The sequence below is a fragment of the Aegilops tauschii genome, chromosome 6 (genome assembly GCF_002575655.3).
Source record: "Aegilops tauschii subsp. strangulata cultivar AL8/78 chromosome 6, Aet v6.0, whole genome shotgun sequence".
NCBI classification, from domain to species: domain Eukaryota; kingdom Viridiplantae; phylum Streptophyta; class Magnoliopsida; order Poales; family Poaceae; genus Aegilops; species Aegilops tauschii.
In genome coordinates this window covers 565,355-590,836 of record NC_053040.3, presented here as the reverse complement: position 1 = coordinate 590,836, position 25,482 = coordinate 565,355, and the positions used below count along the sequence as shown (strand labels likewise).

The 25,482-nt window shown below is 44.5% G+C and overlaps 2 protein-coding genes across 2 annotated transcripts; both read right to left on the bottom strand.

The window, feature by feature from the left end:
• Nucleotides 1-12,993: 12,993 nt before the first annotated feature.
• LOC141025400 (uncharacterized) lies at nt 12,994-15,102 on the bottom strand. Its single transcript, XM_073500676.1, has one exon. It carries the CDS (start codon nt 15,100-15,102, stop codon nt 12,994-12,996), a length of 2,109 nt encoding a protein of 702 aa, XP_073356777.1.
• An 8,558-nt stretch (nt 15,103-23,660) lies between these two features.
• On the bottom strand, nt 23,661-25,169 carry LOC109751391 (wall-associated receptor kinase 3-like). The gene is made up of 2 exons (XM_073500675.1): nt 24,218-25,169; nt 23,661-24,096 (listed from the first exon to the last, which is right to left on the bottom strand). Exons 1-2 carry the CDS (start codon nt 25,167-25,169, stop codon nt 23,876-23,878), a joined length of 1,173 nt encoding a protein of 390 aa, XP_073356776.1. The 3' UTR covers nt 23,661-23,875.
• Nucleotides 25,170-25,482: the final 313 nt, after the last annotated feature.

Genomic DNA, 25,482 nt, shown 5'->3' with positions numbered 1-25,482 from the left:
CTTCAACTTCTCTTGAGCGGCGATGCTGGAGACAAACTTGGCGTTGGCCTTCCGGTTCTCCATCTCTTGTGCTTTCAGCCGGCCCTTGAGATCCGCCAGGTCCGACTCTAATTTCTTGCCAACAGCCTGCATATATTTCCGGGTTATTAAACAGTCATTATATAAGTCCCAAGCACTTTCCAAGCAAAGACACTTGGCACTTGGGGGCTAATGCATATTGAACGTGTCTATCTACGTACTGCCGGTAAAATTAAGTAAGCTGGACTCTAAGTCTACAACATATGCCAAGTATAAGTTATAGACTTGGGGGCTAGCATGACAAGGATCACTATGCGGAAAGTAAGAAGACAGCAGAAGGTTACCTCAGACTTTTGTTGGATCTGATTGACCAGGGCGATCTCCGCGTCCCGGCTCTTGTGAACCTGGCTGATGTAGCCAGAAACGAGCTCTCCAATGCTCAAATCGGGGAAGCCCGAGAGATCCAGATTCGCCCGACGGGGTCGCAGCAGCTCCCCCTTCGCGGAGCATTGGGCCAGTGCGGTCGGCCTCCCCGGCTCAACATACTCCGTCCGGGTAATTACCACGTCCGGGTCGTTAGCCGGTGGGGTTGAGCCGGAGGCCTCCGGATTAGCTGACGCTTCGGTCGTTGTCTTGGTGGTCGGGGCAGGGGCTTCAGGCGCCGTATCCATGGAAATGGTGGCCTCAGAGGCGGCTGGCGGATCTTGAGCCGTCGTCTCCGGCTCAGGCAAGTCCGGCACTCCGGCTGACCTGGTCTTCTTTGCTCTTTTGGTGAGCTTTGCCTGGGCACTGAAAAGACAGAAGTGTTAGGCATACAAAGAGTAAATACAGACAGGTAATGTAAGGTGATTGTTATTACCCGGGTGCAGTTTTGAAGGCCGGCAGACTTGACTGCATGGAGTCACCAGAAGAAGGGGAGGTCTCCTGGTAATTGGAGTCAGAAGAGTTAAGCGGCTGACGGATGACACCCGCCAACGGATGAAAAGGGTACAGATGAGAAAAAACCTCAGTGCGACGCTTCCTTGTTGCGTCGGGTAACCCGGCGGAGAGATCGGTGTCTTTGCGGGCCCGGGTGTGACGCCGGCTTTCGTGAACCTGCTGCTTCAGAAGAAATTGAGGGTCTTGATGAGCTAATGGATGAGAAAAGCTTACTTTCCGGGTTACTTTTCGGACTTTCAGCTGTGGTAAAGGCTCCGAGTCGGAGGAAAATGATGTTACCTCTTCAATCACCGGGTTACTGGCGCCAGTGTCGTCCTGTCAATAAGCAAAATGTTGATAAGGCGGACAGCAATAAACAACCAATATGGCAAGAGATTAAAGGTTTAAGGGTTACCTCAGACTCGGAGCTGTCGCTTAATTGCAGCAGCTCCGAAGCAGTGGGTCTGCTTCCCTTTTTACGATGGGCGGCTTTCTTCGCCTTCCTTGCCTTCTTGGCCGCCTCATGGTCATACTTGACCCGCCAGAACTTGTCATCAGCCTGAGAAGTACAGTAATAAAATCTTAAAATGGTTCAGAGCAAGGTGACGTGTAAAAAAAAGTGGAAGGGCTAAGGTCAGCGGCTTACCGCAGGGGCTGGATTGGTCTTGCAGAACGGGGCTAGACCGGTCTTTCCACAGTCGGCCAAGCTCTCGTTTAACAGATCCTTGGTTTCTTCTTCAGCAACGTCTTCTGGAAGATCATTTCGGCTGTGCCTCTGCGGTCGTCCTTTCGCCCGGTGTACTCACACATTAAGCCGGGGCGGCGGCTCAAGGGGATCACCCGGCATGTGATCCAGACCCGGAGCAGGTCTATTCCGTTCAGACCGTTGCCTAGCAGAGCTTTGATCTTGTTGATTGTTGGAAGCAGAGGCTGATGTTCTGCGGCAGTCAGCTTGTCGGATAACGGATGAGTCGGCTCTAGGCGGGTTGGGCGAAAGCCGGGCAGCGGGCTCTCATCAGCCGGGGACGTGTCTTGGCAGTAGAACCAAGTCATGTTCCAGTCCTTGGGGTGACTTGGTGGTTCTGCGTAAGGGAACAGACAATCCCTGCGCCGTTGGATGGAGATGCCGCCTAACTCTAGACTTGGCCATTTGCGCACTCGGTTTGGCGGTTCAAATAGAACAGCTCTCTGAAGAGCAGCAGACTCGGCTCTTCTCCAAGGTATACTTCACAAAAAACTTGGAAGTTGCAGATGTTGGATATGGAATTGGGTCCTATATCCTGAGGTCGAAGATCAAAGGAGTTGAGCACATCCCGGAAGAATTTTGAGCCGGGCGGTGCGAAGCCCCGGCTCATATGGTCCGCAAAGATCACTACCTCCCCGTCTCTCGGCTGTGGCCTTTCTTCTGACGGATCAGGGGCACGGTAGGACATCACTTCCTTCCTGGGTAGATATCCGGACTTAACAAAGTTGGCCAGGGTTTCATCAGTGACGTTGGATCTCATCCAGTTGCAAGTGATGGGAGCCTTGGGAGGCATGGTGACGGTTGGTGGTTCTATGATAAAGAGAAAGGTGTCCGGGTTAATTATAAGCCGGAGTTTATCATTCAAACTACAATGACGGCTTATGAAAGGGACTAATGATATGTATTGATACGATGGGTTATCTAAGCCGTCGGGGCTTTCAGGATAAATTGATCATCTACGGTTTACTACAGATAAGCCACAAGAGTCTACAGAGCATGGTTCTCTTTAAACCGGAAAGTTTTTCGGCGCGTGTATTCTTGAAGTCGGAAGTATAAGCCGCCAAGATTCAAGGACTGCAGTTTTTACTAAGTGTGGTAAAACAGATTTCACATATTACAGTAACTTTTTTGGATCAAAATAGTCGGAGCAGAGAAAGTTTTCTAGACCTAAAAAACAGAGGCAGGAGAAGTTCTTGAGGTTGAACACAGTTCTTATGCAGTAAAAAGAGGGTTTCTTATAGATGAAATGGGTCTCAAACCTTTACCGCAGTGGTTCTACGCGAGGTTAAGGATCAATCAACTACGGTGGCAACAAGAACTACCGAGTTTGTGGGCAATGGTGACGAACACGAAGAACTGAAGGAACCCTACCGCAGATCTATTCTAGCAAGGCAGAGAAGACTCACCGGAGTTGAGGAAGAGAGGAGGTCGCCGGCGTTATCTGGTCCGGGTCAGGGTGATGAAGCGGCCGGGTCGATGAAGATCAGGGGCGCGACGGCAACGGCGGCGGCAGAAGCTCGGGCAGAGGAACGACAGCGCGAGGAAGAAGAAGGAGAGTGTGAAAAGAGAGTGCCGAGCCGGCCTATTTATAAGGAAAGACATAAGTGGGTGCGAGATTCAAGGAGACCACGGCGTGGTTATCTCCCCTTCACGGCGCCTCGATTTTCGCAAAGACAGTAAAAGCAGAGATCCGTTGCGGATCTGGCGGAGTAAAAAACGGACTTAATGGAGGATGATGTCACGGCGGATTACCCGGAGTCCGGAGAATGACGTCACTCCGGGTTATGGCTTTCACACGAACGGTAAGCCGGAGATGTTCCTGTCAGCAGAGTTGAAGATTGACACGAGCCGGCTCAAGTCAATCTGGGGCCTAATGTTGAGGATATAGACCTTGGAGTCACCCGCCAGGAGGGCCGGGTTACTCTAAGGGTCATTACCAGAAGCCCGGAGCTAAGTTTCAAGATAATGGGCTGAGACCCGGATATGGCTTAAAGCCCGTAGTTACAATCAGTGTTATAGTAGACTTGTAGTATAAGGCAAGTATTGATTAGAGTCCGAGCTGGACGCTCTTATGAGCCGGCCGGGACTCTAAGGGCTGCTGGGCGTCAGCCTCCCTATATAAAGGGAGGACCCGGCAGCGGTTCAAGGGCGACAATAATCTCATCGAGAGCCGGGCATAGCTGTTTAGCTCCGTGGCAATCGTAACCCTGATTAATAACACCTCGAACTGGACGTAGGCTTTTACCTTCACCGTAAGGGGCCGAACCAGTATAAACCCTCGTGTTCCTTGTCCCGCATAACCCCTTCAAGCTTCCTAGTTGCGATGGCTCCACGACTAAGTCCTAGTTTAAGGACATCTGCCGTGACAATTCCACGACAAACCCGGTACACCATCGACGGACAAAGCATATTGAGCTCGATATTGACTTCGTGCGCGAGCAGGTTGCCCTTGGCCGTGTTCGGGTTCTCCACGTGCCAATGATGCAACAGTTTGCTGATGTGATGACTAAGGGATTGCCTACTCCCGTCTTCGAGGAGTTTCGGTCCAGTCTCTGTGTCTCCGGCGACGCTCCAACTGTGGGGAGGAGGGGGGGTGTTGAGTTATATAGTTTTTCTTTTGCTTCACTTATTAGAATTCTCTATGTGCTTCACTTATATCTTTTGAGCTATATAGTTTTTGCTCTAGTGCTTCACTTATATCTTTTAGAGCTCGACGGTGGATTTATTTTGAAGAAATATATGAACTCTCATGCTTCGCTTATATTATTTTGAGAGTCTTAAATAGCATGGTTAATTGCTTAAATAATCTTAATATGCTTGGTATTCAAGATTTGTAAATCTTTCTTTTGAGTGCGTTGAATACTAAGAAAAGTTTGATGCTTGATGATTGTTTTGAGATATGGAGGTAGTGATATTAAAGTTGTGATAGTTGAGTAGTTATGAAATTGAGAAATACTTGTGTGAAAGTTTGCAAATCCCGTAGCATGCATGTATGGTAGACGTTATGTAACAAATTTGAAGCATGAGATGTTATTTGATTGTCCTCCTTATGAGTGGCGGTCGGGGACGAGCGATGGTGTTTTCCTACCAATCTATCCCCCTAGGAGCATGCGCGTAATACTTTGTTTTTGATGACTTGTAGATTTTTGCAATAAGTATGTGAGTTCTTTATGACTAATGTTGAGTCCATGGATTATACGCACACTCACCCTTCCATCATTGCTAGCCTCTTCGGTACCGTGCATTGCCCTTTCGCACATTGAGAGTTGGTGCAAACTTTGCCGGTATATCCAAACCCCGTGATATGATACGCTCTGTCACACATAAACCTCCTTATATCTTCCTCAAAACAGCCACCATACCTACCTATTATGGCATTTACATAGCCATTCCGAGATATATTGCCATGCAACTTTCCACCGTTCCGTTTATCATGACACGTTCATCATTGTCATATTGCTTTGCATGATCATGTAGTTGACATCGTATTTGTGGCAAAGCCACCATGCATAATTCTTTCATACATATCACTCTTGATTCATTGCACATCCTGGTACACCGCCGGAGGCATTCATATAGAGTCATATCTTATTCTAGTATCGAGTTGTAATCATTGAGTTGTAAATAGATAGAAGTGAAGCAGCAGTGTTGTAGCACTCTCATCCCTTGCTAGACTAAATATTCGTCGGTGCGTAAAATTATTGAATCTTGATGAATTCATGACACCAGCTCATCTACCAGCTGTGAAGTACATTTGTATTGAAAATTGTCAAGAGTTGACGTCCCTGTCGGTTGATAGGCTCCACAGTTTGGAGGTGATGATTCTTGATGGTTGTCCTAATTTGAACACGCAGAGGGCAATAATATTACCATCCTCTCTTAAGATCCTCAGGTTGTCTGCATGTGGAGGCATACAAACCATCGAGTTTCGCCAGTTGGGGAGTTCTCCAGCACTGAGGCGACTGTGTAATTAATTTCTTCAGGATGAGATGTTCATTGGAACTCTGAACTACCCTTTTGCTTAGTTGTTAGAAATTATCATGTAGCGTTGGTTCGTCGGAACTATGCACTATTATTGTTGTCGTCAGTGTTTAATTTACGCCTATTATTTGCGGAACTGCTTAGATCTTAATGAGGAAGATTTAGCAATTTCTGTCTCTGTTTGGTTTCAGCGTGCTCCAGGACATTAACACAGCAAACTATTTTATTGTGTTCGTCCTGAACGAGAGAGTGCAGAGGGCGTCCTGGCTCCGCTTACTCGCAAGAACAACCGGATATCTTCAGGAACATTGTTAGAGCACACGTGAAATATTTTTCTGATACACATGCCATTTTTCAAATACATGATGTTCATTTAAAAAATATGTGTTCTAAACACTTATCGAGTACATAGTAACTTTTTTTTTCAAATACACATTGTACAATTTTAAAATGGATACATTTTTTTAAACTACGCAAACCTTCTTTTACATTGTAGGCCAGGCAGCCATAGTAAGAGGCACAAGCGCCTCCTATTTGCCGCGCAGCCCTGGCGCCTACCCCCCTCATGCGAATTTGATCCCTACCGGTTTATTTCTTCCTATTTCTTTTTTCGTTTTTAAATTTTCTCTTTTTTTTCTGTTTTTCTTTTTCTTTTTTACATTTTTAATTTAAATTTAATTTTTGTTTTATTTTCCTTTATATTTTTTCCTTTATGAACATCTTTCAAATTTGTGAACATCTTTTGAAATTGTTAATATTGAGTTCATGAACTTTTTTTGAAATTGTGAATACTTTCCAAATTCCTGAACATTTTATACAAATTCATGAAAAACATTCAACTCAAAAATATGTTCAGAAATTGTGTACATTTTTTTGAACACGTGAACAATTGTTTTGAACCGGAGAACATTTTTTATTATTTGATGATTTTTTTTAATTTCACCAACAGTTTTGAATTTGTAAACATTTTTTGAAATTTTGAAATAATTCTCGGAATTTTCATGTTTTTTTGAACATTGTGAGCACTTTTTAGAAATTCTTGAACATATTTTAAATAGGAATTTTTTTTTGAAATCACTATTTTTTGAGTCAGTGAGCATTTATCATTTCATGAACATTTTTCAAATCATGCACATTTTTTGAATTCATGAACAATTTTTTTTGATAATTCATAACTTTTTTGCAATCCTGAATTATTTTGCATATACTCACCCCTATGAACGCACACATGCACACCCTACCACTATGAGCACCTCTGAGAGACTAAGACGGCATATCATTTTGAGATTTTACGAAGTCACCGGAGGCGCCTCGTAGTTGACGGGAACGTCGCCTCCCACTAAACAAGCATCGTCGGAAATTCTGAAATGAATCTAGGTAAATGCGAGCACCAGGATTTGAACTATGTTAGGCTAGGGGTACCAATGTCCTCTTAACCATCCAATCACAGGTTGGTTCACTCGATCCATGTTTGTTAATCAGATCATATACTAGAAGGAACGTAAATTAAACTGTAATCAATCTCACACTAGTTGAAAAAGGCCTATTTGTCCTGGTTCCAGAGGCCCATGTGTCCCGGTTATGGAACCGGGACTAAAGCCCATGACCTTTAGTCCCGGTTTGCTTACGAACCGGGACAGATGGTGCTAAACGTGGCCGCTGCTGCGAGTCCAGGCAGGAGGGCCTTTAGTCCCGGTTGGTAACACCAACCGGGACCAAAAAGCATCCACGTGTCAGCAGCTCAGGAGCTGGGGTTCTTTTTTTTCTTTGAAGGGGGGGGGGGGGGGGGGGTTGGCGGTTTTGGAGGGTTAATTTGGGGGTTTTATATTTTGTATTAGCTAGCTAATAGCTAGAGAGAAGTGACCTCTCTTATCTCCGTGCTTGGTCGACGCTACGTACTATACGTATAGAGAGGACTCGACACGCTAGCTAGTAAGAAATTGAAGGAAACAATTAAGTACAGAAGATCGTCATGAACATATACAGAGAGAAGTGATCGACCTCTCCTTCTCTGAGAGATTGGTCGAACAACAAGTTTTCGTATATCTATCCGACGCTAGTAGCTACATATATACAATATAAGATCTCTTACAATCCCTAACATCTGAAGTCAAGTTCCACATGGTATTCTCCGGTTGGATTGATGGCGTGGTCAAGAAAGAATCCCGCCAATTCCTTTTGAATTGCTCGTATGCGATCTTGTGGTAGGAGTTCGTCCCGCATCTGCCAGATCTAAATTGAAGAAGAGGGTCAATACATGTGTGTGAATGAAACTCAACACAAATGATGGTAATAAAATAAAATTGTGAATATTTTTGCTTACGCACTTCATATTGTTTTTCAGAGTAGCTCGCTTATTCTTGGCGTCGCGTTGTAGATGAACTCGCAAATACAATATCCACAGAAATCATTCCCACGTTCCTGCCACAAGCACTTTACGAGAAATAGAGGTCAATCAAACTGATAAGCAAGAGCATGCTAAATGGTATTGATGAAACTAGATAGAATCAAAGGGAGATATGCGGAACTAGGTAGTAGTACTAACTTTCGGGTGTTCAAATTTCAGCTCGGTCGGCAGTCCCGGAGAAATTGCAGTGAACTCTTTTCAAACCCTGCCAAACAAAGAAAATAACTACTTGATATCAAGAAATGAACAAAGTTGCTGATATGGTGCGATAATGATCGATTGAACTTACTTCTGGAGCATTTGAGTCATGTACGCATACTCCTCGGCATCTTTTCGTCTCGAGGCTAAGACGGTTACTAGTCCCTGCTCAAGCTTAATCTCTAGAAGAATAAAGTGGAAGCTGCGCACGCATGCATAACTCATCATTTACATTACTATAACCTCGAGTAATAAGGGAAACCGAATATGCACAAAACAGTAACACTCACTGGAAGTTGTAAGGAAAGAGTATTTTATCTTTGCTTTGATTTTTGAGCAACGATTGTAGCAAGTTGTCCTCGGTTTCTGAGACATCCTTTTTAACCGTCCATTCCTGTATGACATTTTGGTTAATGAACCCAATGTCATATATTTGTGCTTTTTTGAATTCGACGATCTTCAATCTGCATAATATAGTGAGGATAATTATATATACATGCAATGAAAGAGCTGAGCTATATAGAGAGACTTAATTACAGAAAGTAGTACTTACAGACAGTAGCAAGCCACGGGTGATTTGTCGAGGACCTTTTGATTGTACAACTGAAAAAACTCATCAAAATCAACAGTTAACAGATGTTGTCCAATGAAGTCGTGCTCATCTTTAATTCTCATCGACAAAGCATCCTTCCCAGACTCACTTCAGGTTTTCATGTACCATTCATGGAATCTTCGCATCATCGTTTTTAGAGCAAGAGTTCCATCTTTCACGAGAGGCTTCCCGTACTGGTATCTGAACACTTCCACCTCCATTGTATCAAAATGTACATCGTCGCCCAGGTAATCACCAGGATTGGTACCGGGCACCATCCCCGGCAGATTTGTGACAATATCGCTAGACACCTTGAGCGGGGGGCATGATTGGTTAGCCTGCTCGCCGAGCTGCGGGATTTTTTTCCCACTTCTTCGTTCTGTTAACCTTTTATCACTTGAAGTAGTTCCCGACCGGCGCGCATCTCCTAGTGTCTTTTTAAGAGCGCGGACATGGTTGTCATCCGGCGAACATGATGGTGGTCACTTCAGGGCATCCATAATGCGCTTCGCTTCCACCGGATCTATCTTCTCCTTCGGAGGTGGAGGTTTCTTCGCAAAAAAGTCCTTCACATAGGCTTCACAGATCTCCGTGTTTTCGTCCACGGTCCTCTCGTATGGTAACTTCTCTAGAGGCTTGAGAGATGGACCGTATCTGTATTGCCTCCCGCCTCTGGTTGTACTGCTAGCCACCGGAGCAGCCGGAGCGGCGGCGGCTGTCTTCCTTCGTTGCTTATGAGGCGGAGAAGGAGGCAGAGTGCTCCGATGCGCCGGAGCAGCCGGAGCGGCGGCGTCTGTCTTCCGGCGTTGCTGACGAGGCGGAGGAGGAGGCGGACTGCTCAGACGTGCTAGAGGAAGCGAAGGAGGAGGTGGAGTGCCGGACTCACGTGCTTGAGCAGCCGGAGAAGGACGCGGAGTGCCCTGATCACTCGCCGGAGGAGGAGGAAGAGGAGGCGGAGTGCCCTGACTCGCCGGAGGAGGAGGAGGCGGCAGAGGCGTCCAGTTCGTAAACTTGATGTGCTCCTTCCGCCATAGACATGGAGTCTTCAGAGCAAGACCCGGCTGAGTCTCCCCTTCACCTGTAGGGTGGTCAAGCTCGAGTTTCTCAAATCCCTCCGTTACTTCATCCACCATCACAACAGCATAACCATGTGAAATCGGACGACAATGAAAAGTTCCATCGGGTTGAGGAGGTGCAACAGAGCCGACAACCGCCATGACTTTGAGGTTCTGCCATTGCGTCATAAGCTGGCAATGTTGAGCCTCCGTGATAGCATCCACGGGGTAGCTAGGAGCCGTGAAGTCAGGCTGCTGAACGAGCTCGGTGGAAGCCACGCTGCTTCTCCACTGAGATGGTGGGGTAGCTCCAGCAGCTTGCTGGCTCTCAACTTGTTCCTCTAGATTTCGTACCCTTGCATTCAGCTTCTACATTTCGCTCTGCTCCAGTTTCCTCCTCCTCTCTTGAGTTTTGTAACCACCTGCGCCGGGAAACTCAACCTTCCACGCAACGGAACCTTCCACGCAAGGACCTCCGGATCGTGGCACGTACGACAGGGAGTCCAGCACCCCTACGCACGCCTCCGTGCTCTTGTAGCGGCCACACCCCCGTGCGCCACGTCCATCGAGGCGTCCTCGTGCGTCGGCCATGAAAAGGAGTTGCCGCCGAGGTTTAGGTTGCACAGCGTGGGGCCGAGCACCGGGAACCCGCTGGAGAAGGCGTTCCTGAAGAGCGGAGGCAGCCCAGGACGAGCTGCCAAAATTACACTACCGGAATCTGCAGCTTCCAAAAATCTGCTGCACAAAAAAATGCTTTTCGTTCAGATTGTGCTTTTCCAAAGTAGAAATTGGCTTTGGCAGCCAAACCAAACGGAGTAGAGTATAGTACATAATTATTTCAAGGGGGGTCCGTTGCTCGGCGTCCTTCGCCAAGATCAGCGGCGGAGCTTGAGCCGAAATTATGGGGGGGCCATGGCTGGGGGGGGGGGGGGCAAACATAATTATTTTAGCTGATTTTCAATGGAAATTATGCCTAACACAAAGGAGTATATACATGTTTTCTTGTGAGCTTGGGGGGGGGGGGGGGGGGGCTTGTCCCAGGTTGGCCCCCATGTAGCTCCACCACTGGCCAAGATGCAGGTGGCGCCGGACTAGGTCCTGGCAGACTAGGTCCTGCCGGCGTGACCGGTCCAAGACCACCAAGGAGAACAATGCCCGCAACCGGCGCTGGATCAGCCAGGACTTCCTCTAGATCAAGGTGGTCGAGTCGGAGCGCGAGCTCCGCGAAAAAGATGAGAAGGCGTGGCACAAGGCGGAGGCGGACGTGCGGCGACTGCGGCGCGAGCGCGACGCCTCTTCCCGGGACAGATGCCGCGGCGGCTGGGGCGGCTTCCGCAACAGCCGCGACGACGACGACGATGACAACGATGGCGGTTCCAGTGGCCTCGAAGGCCATGCCTATGAGGTCACCATTTGGTATTTCATGTAGTTTTAGTTTAGATTAGGTTCAGATTAGTTTTAGGTATTGAAATTGTTAAATTTCATCCGAAATTGCATGTAATATATCAAACTAGTTAAATTTCATCTGAATTTCATGTTTAAACTGCTTGAAATGGGGGGAAATTTGAGGGACATCGTTGGATAGTGTCCGCCCAGCCGGATGTCCGTGGACATGTTTGAGGGCGTCCATCTGATGAGCCACATTGGAGATGCCCTAAGCCCTTTGCATATAATATAGTACTCCCTCTGATCAATATTACTCAAGTAATTTGGATCTGAGGGAGTACTATCTCTAGGAAAGACTGCATTTGTGCTAAAATATATATATCTTATTGCATTGGGTCTTGTGTTGATGGAAAAATATCAGTAGTAAATTTTACTAGCTCGATCTATCATTGATTGTAATTAAATGTACCATCGCGAATAAATCGTACTATGCATTGAGTTTTAAGCGAATATGGATAGAGTAAAATCACTCGCTCCCTCGGTTAATAATTAAAGAGTTACTATACCAACCAAAAGAAACATGCATGGAAATAAGGGAACGACCTGATGAAATAACAAGATCGTCCGTGTATGGCAGATTTTACTTAACCATTGTTATTCGCAACCAAAAGCGAAAGATAGTATAATTAAGAAGTTTTACTTTTTTTTGTTTTTTATTGTGAGGACTTTGCTTGAACTAGCTGCAATTCAAGTCTCCCATCACAAAAAAAAAAAAAATTCAAGTCTCGACTGTAAACCACAGATATTCTCTGGTCCCAGCAACCTCATTGCTTTCAATGCAAACCTGGAATGTAATTCAGAAAAGCAGATGTTCGGTTTTGCAACTCCATTTGATGTTCCTTTGGGTGGATTGGTTTGATGGTTAATCGCCTTCCACAACACTGAGCAACTAGCAAATGGTGGACAGTCAGACCACATCTACTTTAATTTTTGTTTGTCCTAGAAATTAGGTACAGGTTTTTTAACCCAAGTTTGGACTTGTTGCAACAGAATTCACATAGTTAAAAGATAGTCGATCATGCAGTATAACTGAAGTAGTGTTTAGTTTTTCTGCTCTGTTGGCCCGAAACCCTGACGATCCAAGCTGATGAGGATTGGAACAATAGGAACATGCATGGACATAGCGACCCGAATCAACAAACAATATAGAATCGTCGGTGTAGGGAAGATTTTAGTTAACCATTGGCATTCGCAACCAAAAGCAAAAGGTAGTATAATTAAGTAGTATGCTGGAATGGAATCAGGTTCTTGTTCATCTACATCTACTTTGCTTCAACTTTTGCTTTTTCTTTTGGCGGGCGACTTTGCTTCAACTTTTTCTTTTTCTTTTGGCGGGCGACTTTGCTTCAAAAAGGGCCAGTGTGATTGGATTTAAACAAATATAGTATATCATACATAGAGTAGTAAACAAACAAATCGTACTATACATCAGTTATACAATACCAAAGATAATTGTACTATATATAATTGTACTACTCATCGATCGACTTAACCACACCACACCTGGACGCATGCAATTCATTAAATAACTCTGCCGCCTATTTTTAGAATCATCCAAATCGAAAAGAAGGTCGTGCGCTGAAATCAACTCCGATAAGACTGACACCTGGAGGCAAGCCATGCAGTTACCTGATTAAGTCAAGTTGGCAGTAGTTAACTCCTCTTCCTCCTTTGGTGCAGAATCCGTCAAGTTGGTACGACTTAACACCTCCTCCTCAAAATCGAAAAGATGTCGTCGGCTGATACCATCTCTGATAAGACCGACACTGTTCTGCACGTCTCCCAGCCCCTGATGCGCCATGAGCAGCCAAACCAAGGTGATGAGCTCTCCCCCAGTGCTCAGCCGTCGGGCATGCTCTTCCGGCCGGCACTTTCCGGCTGCGTACACAAGCATCCGCACCCACACCTGCTCCAGTCTTTCCACCTCGGCCTGGATGCCCCCTTGGTCTTCCAGCACCGCTTTGTGATCCCGCAAGAAGATCCAGTCAGGAAAGTCCAAGTCACCACTAGTAAATATATCAAGAAAGTCGTCCTTGCTGGATGCACCCGTGACACAGTCTGAGCGCGACGCCAATACATCCTGCACGTTGGTGCTGACGGGTAACATGTCAGGGTGCTCCACCAGCAGGTACAACATGTACTCAGATAGCATCTTGCAGGTATCCACAAGACGTCGCCGCCGTGCTGCCTCTTGGTCCTCCTCTTGGGTCGCCACATCAACCAGCGGCCGGCCATCGCCACTGCTACTCATCATCATTGTTGACTTGGCCGCCTTGTGCACCACCACGTCTGTCCAAAGGTGTAGCATCAGCAAGGCCCGCTCGAAGGGGAGGGTGAGTAGTAATCTATAAGCACCTGGAACGCTGATGGGCTTAGGACTACCCCACTCGTGGCCTAATGAGTCATGGATGAGCTCCTTGATCTCCCTCGTGACTTGGGCATGCTTGGTGTTGCTTATCTTCTTCCATAGCTCACTAGCTCCAAATACGCCTGCCATCTTCTTTGCCATTAACAAGATGGTGCTACTCCACTTCCTGCGGTCTTGAGCTGACATGCTCCTGGTGGAGCTAAACAAGTTGTACTGCCCCATTGAGTTTGACCACCATGACTTGGTCTCTGGTTGGATCCTCGCGAAGATAGGCCAGGCCACTCGAGTGAGCAGCGCATGACACCATCCAGCTCGAGCTTCCAAGAAGGGCCACTCCCATGGTGACATCATCACCATGAAGAACGAGCAAGCTTCCAAGCAAAATGCTCCAATGAATAATATATAGGTGATCGCAGCATCAACTCTACTTCTTTTATACTCTTTCTCCGTTTTCTCGGCATCGGCACTACTAGTCATCATCATCTTGACGTAGAGCACAAAGGCAACCACTGTGGAGGCGAGGGAGACACACCAAAGGATGGCACCGGGCATTGTTTGAATTACCCGGGATTTCGTGAAGAAGCCGTCATACATTATGCTAAGCTCAATCTCCACCCTCTTGAAAACCGTTTGTACATCTCCCGAAGCCTCGCCAAATTTTTCCAGAGTTTGCTCGTCCATGTCGAAGAGTTTTCGTCCAGCAAATATATCCCGCAAGCCTCGCTCTGTGTGAAGAGCAGCATACCTAACAATTGCTTGATAGGCCTGCACATTGTTTTCACTGTCCTCTACTTCAAGGGATGCCTTCTTTGCTTCTCTGCTAGTGGAGGTCCTGAGGCCTTTCTGGCTTCCCAACTTGAGTGCCCAAATCCTCTCCCCATACTTGATGATCCCGGCAATGAATAACAATGCAGCCGGGATTACAAGTTGGTAGTGTGCCAATGCCGCCCATTTCCACAACACATACACAACTAGGCATGCTTGGCCTAGAAGGTTCAGCAGATGCCTCAACCACAGCTCATTGTCCTCCAATGAAAAAGCAGTCACAGTGTCCTGTCCTCCAAGGTGGCTAAGAAGGAAAGGTGCCCACAAGAGAGTGAGCTGATGGGCTGGTTTATGATGATCATTGTCATCTGTGGTGGAAGTGGTAGGCAAATTGACTGAAAGGTGGCCTAGTGCATATGCTGCTATGAAATCACCTGATAGGTAAGACAACCATATCATGATTGTAAGCAGCATATGGCTGTGGCGGCGCCGAAGGCCGCCGGAGAAGAAGAGGAATAGTTGCAGGACAAAGCTCAAGAGAATCAATGCATGGATTTCCCAATCGTGGAATAGTTGCATAATGGTAGTGTATGTTGAAGCTTCTGCCATTGATGTACGTAATCTTGGATCGATGCTAGTTGACAGCTCTCTTGATCTTGATTTACAACTGCATGCACATCAACTGTTTCTGATAATTAGGTGCAATCAGGGTATGCTGTGTATATATAAGGTACGTTAGTTTCATGACTAAAGTACTGCCGAGTTGTTTGAACTAAAACAAGGGGTCATGATATATATCTGTGTGATGTATGTACGTACGTAGATGATGTTTTCTCTCTAGTATATTTTTGAGATTTTTTCCAAAACTTATTTTTCCAAGAAATTCTTGCAATCTCTTTATAATTAGTTGTTTGGACATACAGAGTATGAGGTTGAGAATGGATTAAATTTATCTACTGTATGTGTATCTAGCTAGCCGGGCTAATTAAACAAGAAAATGACATACGTTGGATAGCAGAGAATTCATGATTATAAGTACTTCCGTCAAATTATATTCTAGAGTTTGTGGACCTAAACCAAGAGACCCTGCCATGGAGCTCACGCTTCTGGTGCCGTTCACCTTCATAGTCTAACTCATGGCCGGCCTCAAACCAACGACCGGTGTTTAATGCAAAAGAATATGTACAATGAATAAAGAGGAATAATGCACGTGTATGTATGTAGGTATTCTGTCTAGTATATTTTCGAGAAACTTTTCAAAAACAAATTTGATAAATTCTTGCAACCTCCTATTATAATGAGCTATTTGGACATACAGATATGATGTTGAGAATGGGTTATATTTACTGATTGGATCGAGATATAATGCATACAGGCATGCATGTTTCCACATACCCTTCCTATGTACTCCAAACATAGGTACACATACTAGTAATTTAATCCAAACGGGTGAAGGTGAGTACCCTAAATCAACACGGCGCCTTGATTTATTTGCTAGTATCATCATGCATGGCATTGCGATGTAAACAAGAGCCTTTAATTAATCATTACTTGCCGCTCTGCGAAAACCTAACGAAACGTAATGTACTATGCGAAAATTACAGGAATTGGAATATCAAGGCATACCTGATGAATGAGTACTCCAGTATTTTCTTGTTTAGCACCCAGCTTGCATGCATTCATCGACTTTAATTAGATATATGTGTGCCTATCATATCCTCATATCTACCGATTATCAGATGGAATGCTTCCCTCTAAGTCAGCCATATATACATGTGTGTGCTCAGTCTCAGTACATGAGATACCTAGCAGGTGTTGCAAGCTACGGTCTTTATTCCTTTGTCTATTCTTTTTATACAATGATTCCTTTCTCTATCTTTAGACAATGCAAACATGTATTGGTTCCATTCCTTTCTTGTACTGGCAAACTATTCCTAATGTCACCTAGCCATTTGATTCCAGGGACGGAGCTCACGTACAACCGCTGGTGTCAGTTGACACCAGTGCGGTTTAGCGTTCCATCTAACACGCTTAACAAGTTCTGTCTCTGACCCCAGCCAAAAAAATCGATTGACCCCAGCCCAGCCGCCAGGAAGCTACACAGGCCCAAAGTGTTAGCCCAATTACAGTCGTGCAAACAAAAAGGTAACAAGTGACCCTAACAAAAAGCCAAGAACACATTGATCTGATCGCTGCTTGGTCTCTCTGATATACGCTGCAGTACGTGCAGGTCGCACGATCCACAGTTACACACCGATACGTCTCTTTGCCGCCTCAATCCTCAATTCCCACTCCCAAAAACAAACCCTAGCAATCTCAATCTCTCTCACCTCTTCGAGGAATAACACAAGCCCGAACCAAGAATAGTTTGTCTTGATGCCGCCTGGCCGGCCGCAGCGGCAGCGGCACAATTTTAATGTAAATGTGAAGATCATGACCAAGATTGTTTTGCGTAATGTGCGGGCAAATACTCGATTCTCCTTAGCGTCAGTCAACAATGTTTTGCATAACAAAATGGGAGCAGTTTTGAGTGATTGACTGATTTGCTACGTAAGAAAAATATTTTTTTTCTACCATTACGAATGATGACATGATTGATCTCTTTAAGAAGACGAAAGATCGTGAAGGGAAATTATAAAAGGAGAGTCTCAAGTGACTTCAATTTTTTCTCTTGATCATATATTTCTTAGTATTATTTGTTTTGTACCATTGTTGTCGGTATAATATGTTTTGTTTGTTCATCCTTTGCTTGAAGTTACAAATGAAGCTCTGAAGTCAGTGTTTTTTCTTCTTCTAAATTTTTAAGTAAGAGGTTTCTTGACTTCACCCGGTATGAAAATTTTGAAATAACAACTATTAAATTGTTTATCGATTGCATATTTTCGATCTTTGTATTGTCTTCCGAAAGTTACTTATATTTCCTTGCCATAGTTCAGTAGTGGGTAGTGTAGTGGCTGACACCGGTGCTGAATTTTTTCTAGCTTCGTCCCAGGTGATTCCCATGTCACGCAAAACTGGCAGTGCAACACTATCCTCGCCATCTCCTTCCATGTCCTGGAACGCCACTTCAGCAAGACCTTCCGGCAGCAACTTGATCTTCTACCCATGAACACAGCTGGCAGGCTGAATCTTCCATGGAAACTGGAAAGGCGGGTATGAAATGCGACACAAGTAGGAGAGAAATCATAAGGATTATCAGTTTTGTGTATGGATATATATATATATATACACACACACACGAAACTATTCACGAAATTTGTCTGCATGTCATGATCCGAGCTAGCTCACATTTGTATTCCGCATCATCTTCATTGTTTTCTTTCTCACCTACATAATCCATCCACAAGCTCATCTTAAAATGAGCTCTTGGGGTGGAACAGCCTCAACAGACACGTCAGTGACTTCAACAATTTCTTGGCCAGTCTACTCCAATCCAATGAATCTTAACACAACAAAAAATGTACCTAATTGCGGGAGATTGGAGAATACCACAGCATACAATTCAGAGTACAACTGCCTGCACCAGGGAATAAAATGAACTCTCAGTAATAAAAGTAAGCCTTCGAATGAAACTAGTTTCCAGAAAAGTACTTTCGCATGATCTAAATTTTTTGTGAAAATGTTCTGTAATCCTATCATGAAAAATATCCTTGACCCTACCCTAGTATGATCTAACATTTTCTATTTGTTGAGATGAGAGTAGTATCAAAGAAGAAACTAAGAGTAAAATTACATTAGTATTTGTATGATCTGGAGCAGCAAGATCAATTGATCTTTTGCATAAGCTTAATGAGGATGTAAGAAAATATTGTGAATGGACTAAATTTAGCAATTGGATCTAGAGATATATCCCAATCTCATATTTCCAGTCTATCCCTAAGTCCCAACAGCACCTTATAATCTATTAGTACCATCATGACGTTGCAATGCAGATAATTTTCGTTTGAAAAAGAGGGATCACTGATGCATGCAGTGCAAACATGGGTCTTTAATTACTTGATGCTCAACAAAAACCTGGCAAAATAAAATGTATTAAGTGAAAACAACCCAAATTGGAATATCAAGGCATACCTGCTGACTGAGTGCTCCAGTAGTTTCTTATGTCGCACCTAGCTCGCATGCGTCAACTTAATTTAATGCTACCGATTATTACAGACGGAGTGCTTTCCTCTGAGTCTGTCATATATGTATGTGCTCAGTATATGATACCTAGCAGGCGTTGCAAGCTAGGGTCTTCATTCCTTTCTCTTTTCATTTCAGATAATGGTTCCTTTCTCTTTTTGAGACAATGGGAACATGTATTGATTCTATTCCTTTCTTGTACTAGTAAACCAGAGAAAAAGGGTTTCGCTGGGAAATTAAATAGTAAAAGGTTAGTTTAAACCATGCCTAATGCCACGCAGCCATGTGATTGCCATGTAGCGCAGCCGGCGGTGGGGAGAACTGGCAGTGCATGGCGGATCTAGGACCCAGGCCAGGGGGGCCTGGGCCTGGGCCTGGGGCGTGCACAATGCTTTCTTCGGTCAGTGTAGCATTTTGGGCCCTGTAGACACACTGTAGCTTACTATTGCAGGCCTAGGGCCCGGGGCGTGGCCCAGTCCTAGCTCCGCGCCATCCTCGCCATCTCATTCCATGTCCTGGAACGCCGCTTTAGCAAGGCCACCTCCGGCAGCAACTTCATCTCCAGCCAACACTGCCCCTAAACCCAGCTGGTAGGAAAGGCGGGTATGAAAACCAGGGACCGTGCCATATGCATGATGTATGTACGTAGGTATTCTGTAGCATATTTTCGAGATTTTTTAAAAACAATTCTGAGAAACTATTGCAATCTCTTTAATAAGGAACTGTTTGGACATACAGATATGGAGCGAGGTTGAGAATAGATGAAATTTAGTAATTGGATCGAGATACAAATGCACACATGTTTCCACGTACTCTTCCTATGTACCCCTAAATCCAAACGGCCTTAATTTATCAGTATCATCATGCATGACGTTCCAATGCAAACAGATCTTTAATTAATTAATTATTACTTGCTTCTGAGCGGAAACATAAAAATATAGTATAATGTACTTTGTGAAAACTATAATTGGGATATCAAGGCATACCTGCTGAGTGCTGACTGAGTACTCCATTAGTTTCTTGCTCCATTTAGCACCCAGCTCGCATGTATGCATCGACTTTAATTAGATACATGTGTGCCTATCATATGATCATATGTACCCATTATTATAGACGGAGTGCTTTCCCCTGAGTCGTCTGTAATATATATAGGGACATTTACCTTTGTGCCCCTGACTCGAGCCAACTACTCAAATTTACCCCTAACTTTTTTTTTGCTCTAATTTGCGCCTAAAAAGCATTTTAGGTCTCCAGAATGCCATTCCATCTGGTCAAAGTTGTTTGATGAAAACTTCAAAAATTCTTAACAAATTCATATGAACTCAGAATAATGCAAAATAGGATATCAAAATGTTCATAAAAACATCACCTATATGCGCATGTCATTACGTTCATGAAAAATCACTCTTTAAAGCTTTTTAGGGTTTATAACATTAAAAAACCATTTAGGGTGAATGCAAATAGATGCACATATAGGTGATTAACGTAAATCACATGCATGTATATGTGATATTTTTATGAGCATTTTGGTATCTTATTTCATTCTTCTAAGTTCATATGAATTTGTTATGAATTTTATAAATTTTGGTCAAACAACTTTGACCAGATGGAAGGGCATTCTAGAGATCTAAATTGCTTTTTAGGGGCAAACTTGAGCACATCAAAAAGTTAGGTTTTTGAAATCCGGTATGGACAGCTGTGATGCGTAGGATGATCACCTGGCTGTAAGCTCATAACATCAACGCGACCTTTCGGAAACATCATCAGGTGAAGCACACAATCATTTGAGATTATCTATTGAAAAACATAGTAATAACTTGGTAGTTAGCAATGTATAGTTGAGTTATAGAAGAATTTATGCAAAAGAAGCACGGGGATGTCTCGTAATAGTAAAAAATCTTACCATTTTATCTTCATGGATGTTACCGTAGTTCAACATGTGCACTAGTAGCACGTATTGACCATAATGTTGAGGAGTTTGATAGTAGTAATTCTCAACATCAGTACAAAATGCGATCAGATGATTTTGCTCCTGATAAGTTAATTCTGAGCCATCGGTGTAGTAGGTTCTGTCTACCATATTCCGCACATTCTTTGAACAATGAAAATAAGCTGTCAACTATTTTGAAATAAAAAATATAAATTTCTTAATAACTATGTTTGAGAAACTCACATAGGGGAAGAATTAGAAGCGTATCAACAAGGACCCAAATATCCAAATTGTCTTCGCCAGTGTCAGGATCACGAAGATCCATGGTGACAAGCATACCCTCATAAAAACCATACATCTTGCAAAGTGGTTCCCAATTCTTGCAACCAAAATGGGTTACACTCTCAGAATTATACAGATTTACTTCAAAATCCATACCATGATGGGTCCTCAGCTGGATTTTCTTTGTTTCCATAGTTTCATGATCTTCAAAATCCACTCTCTTCAAGACATAGCGTCTTGCATGGCAAGGGATAAACTAGTTGAATTGTAAAAGACAAAATTACACGTTGAAGTAGTAGAAGTCGTGCTTAATTACGAAAAAAAACTTGTCATCGTTTCGTACCGTTTCAGCCTCGAAGGTCTCCTGGAGCTTAATGCTAAAGCGCCAACCTTCGTCTAGGAGAGGCCTGTCGCACAGACCCTGGTCGTCGTTACACCAGTCGCACTCCCCTGGGAGACTTTCGTCATCCGTTGATGACATTTCCTAGGTTCATATAATTTAGAGATTAAACTTGTACAATTAAAAATATGTACTACAAAAACTAAATTAGATCATTATTATTCATCACGGGTTGACTATCGGAGCAATCAAAGTAGGAGTAGTTTTCCAATTTGAGCATTCAATAAGCGAAACCAAATCGTAAAATGAATTAGTATTCAAATTAGCATGCATTCAATAAGCAAAACTACATCATCTCTTGCGTTCGTATATCGTCAAATATTATCACTAATACACCCCGAATACTATCATACATATAGCATGGCTAATACAGTTAGAACCGTAGCGCCCGACGGGTATCGACACGGGCGGTGGACACCCAAAGAGAAGGAACCATCAAAGGATCATAGCTCCAGTGAGATCCCTGAAGAACCTGGCAGATATTGTCGAACCTGCCCTCCAACGCAACCATGTAGCAACGAACGTGCTCGTCCTCATCGCTGACACGGTGACGTACCACCTCCGCGGTGTCCGAAAGCCTCGGCACCGTCTGGCCCACGCGACCGCCACCAAACAAGGTTCGGGTCAACGACGGGCTGGCTCCTCACCAAGCTGCGCCCCCCAGAAGGTTCCACCTCCCAGTACCAGCCCAGCGGCGCCCAGTCCCGGACATGGCCCCTCTGATCAAGCAGGCCTCCTCTGCCGAGTCGATGACGAGGATGCGGGATAGGCATCCCCGACGTCGATGCAGGAATAATTGTTTTAACTAAAAAAACTAGTTCTATTAATTTTCTTACTAAAAATAAACTACTTCTATAAAAAATAAACTAGTTTTATTAATCAACTAGTTCAACTAATTAAACACTTACTATAAATAAAATAAAGTAATACTTACTAAAAATAAACTAGTTTAACTAGTTCTATTATTTTTCTAACTAATTCTATTAAACACTTAATAAAAAATATCTAATTCAACTAACCTAACATCTAGTGTGCGCGGTTGATTGATCAGACGGCAAAGCAATAACTCGGACAAGCAAAGAAGAAAAAAGGGTTGCAAGACTGACAGTAGGCGGCTGGTGTGCGCGGTCGTACGACTGCTTGCCGAACTGCCACTCCGACTCCGAGAGCTTGCAGTTCGAGATGTGGTTAACCAGCCGGACCAACTCTGTGTCCGGCAGGTCCTTGGTGCTCAGCCGACACGGGTCTCGGTGCCCGCTCATGCTGCTGATGATGTGCTGCCGGGCTTGAAGGGGGGCACTCGGCGCTTCACGAAGGCGGCCAGAAGGTCAGAGGCCTAGAGACCCTCCGACTCCGTCACCACCTGCAGGCAGGCTATGGCAGCGATGGAGGTGGCCGACAGTTGCTTGGGCTTGAACGTCCAGCTGGCGCGCGGCTCGGCACGGCCGGCAGGTTTAGGTAGTCCATCGTCGGGTCAATATTCTTGACGAAGAAGAGATTGGATGATGACTTCATTTGCAAATTGCTTATTCTTTCGCACGCTACCATTAATTGGCTTCTTTATTGCAACTTCTTTATTATTAAGAAGACCCTTGTAAACTTCGCCAAATCCACCTTTTCCAATTATGTTGCTATTCTTTAAAATGGGCTTGAGCTCCCCCTTTTTGAAAATTTTAATGCCTGTTGCCTTCTCTAATAGAGGGCCGCCATTATTTTTTGTAGAATTCCTTCATCTTCTTCTCTTTGTAAAGAATAATAAGGAACGATATAATTACCATGAGAAGAATACCCCCTATTGCACCTAGATGGGCAGAAGATAAACTTAATTTATATCATTAAATCAATGGTTACAAATCTAGCAGAAATGTTAAGTATAAGAAGTACTATTCTCTTATATTCATCTACTCGAGGTAAAACAATTTACCGCTAGAATTATCAGGACAAAAAAGAATCTAAATCAGGAGAGGAGAGGGATTCAAACTCCAAGGGAAGTGCGCAGAAGACAAAGAAAGCATGTGCTCTCTCCTTGCTAAATTATAGTGGATATAAACTTTGTCCTACTTCAATTTTTATAATCTTTGCCCGAGTTTATAGGGAAAAAATCTAGCATCTACAATACCAGTAGATTCATCATGAAATATATCTGCATATGCTATAATATTTGGTATTGTAAATATTCATATATTTTTCAATAAATTAGGAAAAAAATTCAAAGTTTGAGTAGCTCATAAATTACAGCTAGGTCATTTATAAAAATTAAGGAGTACGCAATTGACTGACCAAAGTCTATTGAAACAATTATATATGCATACTTTATATTGATTAAGAGATGTGCAGGCAATGGCTATGCCATACTCCCTCCAATCAAAAATACATGATGTTCCAGGATTGTCCTAAATCAAATTTCTATCAGTTTGATCAAATATGTAGAAACGTATACCAACATCTGCCACAACAGCTTAGATTTATCGAACCTAAAGAAATATGACTTAGGAAAAACTTTGAAGTTCAAGTATTTTGGAATGGAGGAAGTAGATGTGTTAGTGTGTTCATGATTTAGATTGGCAACTGGGGCATACATATATACAGACGCATAAAGATGCATTTTGAAGTATAGGTTCACTCATTTTGCTGAATATGTACATAGTCTATATTGTTTTTTGTCTAAAAAGGCTTATAGTATTTATGAACGGACGGAGTAGCTTACCCACAGCTGCCTTTGATGCTGGAGGGAATACATCTGTGCAAGTCCCCCCTTTGCCGTCGTCTTTCATACCGAATTTGCATGGACAATCATAACCATCCAGCCTGTTTTTGCAGATCCCGCCATTTGGGCAGGGATTTGTAGGGAGCTTGCACTCATCAATGTCTGAAGAATGACCATTCAAAAAAAAAGGACTGAAGAATCAACACTCCGGGTAGTTAACGAATTGCTAATTAATGACAATTGCTTGTATATATAGGATTATATATATGTAGTATGTACGTACATTGGCATCCGTTTGGGATGTACGGGTTGCCGTCGTAGTGTTCCCAGCACTTGCAGACATAGCCACGAGTAATTGTTGTTCTTGTTGTCGGAAAATCACGAGTACGTGTTGTTGCGTTGGCACAAGAGCTGTTGCCGCTGACACAGGCGTAGTCTGAAGGAAGCCGTCCTTCATCCGGACACGAATTAGTGTTCCCGGCGGCGAAATCGAGGATGAAGGGTGTCCCCTGGGGGTACCTTTCGAGTAGCGTCATGTTGCCGCGTATGTCAGGCGTAGAGAAGCTGTACACTGATTCCTCCACCAGCATGCCGTAGGAGCACGGGTAGGTTTCCCACCACCTATTCTTGTCATTTCCTTGGACCGACAAGCTGATAATTTCGTTGGGGCCGTTGTCGGGCGGGAAGGGGGCCACGCACGACCCGTTCGTCCCGGCCGGCCTATCCAGGTAGTTGCTCTCTGGTACACTGCAAGGGAACCCGTCCGCCGCCGCCGAGAAGTAAGGTTCGTAACTCAACTGAGCGTCAACTATCCAGCCGACGCCCTGGAGAACATTACGCTTGGATGACATAGCGAAATCCATACGCAGGGACAAGGAGGAGCTCGTGTTCTCACTCATGCTGCAGCGGTACGAGACCGCAGCGTAGGCTCGTGCATCGCTGGTGGCGACCGATATGCTCGCTAGCTCCATCAGCGACCACGACCATGCGAGCTTGCCCTCGGAGTCGCCCTTGCGTGTTCTGTTGCCAGCAAGGAAGGCGCGAGAGTGGTTGCAGAGGACCTCGAAGCCCTCGCGGAAGCAGCGGAGGCCGATGCCGAACGGGAAGGGGATGGTGATGTTGCCGCACTTTTCGCGGCAACCCGGGCGCTGCCCTTCGGCCGCCGAGGCAAGGATGACAACAAGGAGGACTGGAAGCAGCATCCGGAAAAGGAATTGGGAGCTGGACGTGGCCATGGTGTGCTATCGCTTATATATGATGAGCTGCTGCATTCTCCCTTGTTATATACACGGACGACCGCATTCTCCCTTGTTATCACTGACCACGTCCAATGTCTGGAGAACAACAGCGCTGCAACAATTATCTTTAGGAATTAGGACTACTTGTTACGTATTAATTAATGGTTTGTGCAACGAAGTTTCGTTTGCTCTCTTTCCTTGTTTGTGTCCCGGTACTCCAGTGGTCAACGTCTATCACATGAATATGAATCGCTGGGGTCGGCATTTTGCTTCTTCTTTCGAGGATAATATAGTACTACCTCCGTGCTAG